Below are 2825 nucleotides of genomic sequence, written 5' to 3' on the forward strand. Positions count from 1 at the left end.
TAGATATGAGATTGCAAAATAAATATACATTATATTCACAAAAGTAGAAGAGTTAATCCAATGCTTGAACTAAGTCTCGCCAGAGTATTGTGATAGTAAAAGGTCTAAAAATATGAGAATCACATTAGAAATATACTAGGAAATATGTCCGTGCATTGCAACGAGAGAGAAAAAAAATATCACACACAGCTTCCCACGGGCCTACATCCTCTATTTCAACATGATATCTTTTAAAAAAAAGTAGCTAATCTAAAGTCATTCTGTCAGATACTAACTTGTTAGTTTCTCTTAAAAAATTAAGATATTAGTTCTTCTTCATTTGAATAATACATCATCTCTTCTTCTGCCTAACGTCTACCCCTTTGCTAATATAGGAAATATATAAGTTCTCTGGATAATCAAGTTATACAAATAAAATATTGTATTAGTGACAAAGCTATCAAGCTAATAGATGAGGTGAATTACCAAGAAATATCTAGGGAGAAGTATTCTGGTGAAGCTATTGGCGCGACAGCCCTGCGGCGGCGAGCTGCTCCTCCGCCCGGACGTACTCCTGGAGGAGGTGGTTGTTGTACGCGACATCGGCATGCGCCTCCTGAAACTGCTCCTGCACAATGTCCATGTAATGGGCACGGGCTTCGCCGATGGTCATGATGCAATGCACTGGTGAGGGTGGTGCAAATGGGACCGGATGGTCAGCTCTGGCAGCTTGCGGCGGGCACCTTTGGAATTTTGTGGTCTGTTGGACAAACCAGTCTTCACAAAACGTGCTCAATCGTTGGCGATCATTACTGTTGGGTGGATTTGGCACGAGCGGAACGCGCCCATTTTTTAACATAAGGAGCGTTGGGAGCTTTTGAACGTCGGCGGGGTCTCTTTTTATTTCTTTTACAAGGTTTTTCTGGCATGGCGAACGCGTTGTCCTGCCTAACATTTTTTTTTAACGACTTTGGTTGGGAACGGAGAAGGGGTGGGAGCAGTATATAAGGAGCGAGCTCGATACACGTAGTTGAACACACAGGACGTACACGTACTCTTGCTTTGAGCGAGAGAAGCAGCAAGATGAGTCTGCAGAGAGTCAGCGGCTGCTTAGCACTCGGGTTCATTGTGAGCTTCTTCTTCTCATGCTCGGCTGCTTCCCCATCCCCTGATGGCTTCCTCGCGTGCCTACGCGCCAAGAGCCTACCCAGCGAGCTGGTGCACACGCAGAGCTCCGGCAACTTCACCCACGTGCTGGCCTCTTCCATCAGGAACGCCAAGTTCTTCACCAACGCCACCGCCAGGCCGCTCTGCATCGTCACGCCCACCGACGCCTCCCACGTCCAGGCCGCCGTGCTCTGCGGCCGCGGGCAGGGCGTGCGCCTCCGCGTGCGCAGCGGCGGGCATGACTACGAGGGCCTCTCGTACCGCTCGGCGCGGCCTTCTTCCGAGGCGTTCGCGGTTGTCGACCTCGGCGCCAACCTCCGGGCCGTGCGCGTCAACCGGCTCGAGTCCACGGCATGGGTCGACTCGGGCGCCACCATCGGGGAGCTCTACTACGCCATCGCCAAGAGCGACTCCCGGCTCGCGTTCCCGGCCGGCGAGTGCCCCACCATCGGCGTAGGCGGCCACTTGAGCGGCGGCGGCGTCGGCATGATGATGCGCAAGCACGGCCTCTCCAGCGACAAGGTTCTCGACGCCACGCTGGTCAACGCCGACGGCGAGCTCCTGGACAGGGCCGGCATGGGGGAGGACCTCTTCTGGGCCATTCGCGGCGGCGGCGGCGGCAGCTTTGGCATCGTGCTCTCGTGGAAGGTCCAGCTCGTGCATGTCCCGTCGACGGTGGTGGCGTTCAACATCGCCAAGACGGTCGAGCAGGGCGCCGTGGACATCCTCACGAGATGGCAGGACATCGCGCCGTGTCTACCCACCGACATCACCTTAAGGGTGATCGTGCAGGGGCAGCAGGCCATGTTCCAGGCCCTGTACCTCGGCGGGTGCGGCTCGCTTGTGGCGATGATGGACGAGCAGTTCCCGGAGCTGGGCATGACGAGCGCCGACTGCCAGGCGATGAGCTGGGTGCAGTCGGCGGCCACGCCCTTCCTCAGCTTCGGCGGGAACGGCACGCTGGAGGAGGCGCTCCTGAACAGGACCACCGGCCTGAGCAGGTCCAACAAGGTCATGTCGGACTACGTCCGACGCGCCATCTCCAAGGCCGCGTGGGAAGACATCTTCCCCTGGTTCGCCAAGGCCGGCGCCGGGTTCATCCTGCTGGAGCCCCACGGCGGGTTCATGGGCAGCGTCCCCGCCGCCGCGACGCCGTACCCGCACCGGAACGGCGTGCTGTACGTGATGCAGTACCTCGTGTCGTGGCCGCAGGAGGGCGGGGACGGCGGCACGGCGGCGACGGCATGGATCGAGGGCCTGTACGAGTTGATGGGACAACACGTGAGCAAGAACCCTCGGCGGGCGTACGTCAACTTCCGGGACCTGGACATCGGGCAGAACGACGACGAGGCCGGCGGGACGTTCGAGGGCGGCGAGGCGTGGGGCGAGCGCTACTTCGTGGGCAACTACCGGCGGCTCGCGGCGGTGAAGGCCGCCGTGGATCCAACCAACTACTTCAGCAACGAGCAGAGCATCCCGCCGTTGCGTTGAACGCGAGACGAGGTGACCATGCGAGCGAGCCAGAGATGCCATGAATCAATCCTTCGTCATGGGTTGGGCGGCCAGCCGGCTACTGCCTTTTGTGTACTGAGCCGAGATGGCGAGATATCAGTTTACTTTCTTTTGCTGAATATAAACAATGGAGTACCATCGAGTTGTATTTTCGTCAATGTTCGTGA

General features: G+C 57.2%; 1 protein-coding gene across 1 annotated transcript; it reads left to right on the forward strand.

Annotated features, from left to right (window-relative positions):
• Positions 1 to 1062: 1062 nt before the first annotated feature.
• LOC119293013 (berberine bridge enzyme-like 27) lies at positions 1063 to 2825 on the forward strand. Its single transcript, XM_037571629.1, has one exon. The coding sequence runs from the start codon at positions 1063 to 1065 to the stop codon at positions 2635 to 2637; it is 1575 nt and encodes a 524-aa protein (XP_037427526.1). The 3' UTR covers positions 2638 to 2825.

Source organism: Triticum dicoccoides, chromosome 4B (assembly GCF_002162155.2).
Source record: "Triticum dicoccoides isolate Atlit2015 ecotype Zavitan chromosome 4B, WEW_v2.0, whole genome shotgun sequence".
NCBI lineage: Eukaryota > Viridiplantae > Streptophyta > Magnoliopsida > Poales > Poaceae > Triticum > Triticum dicoccoides.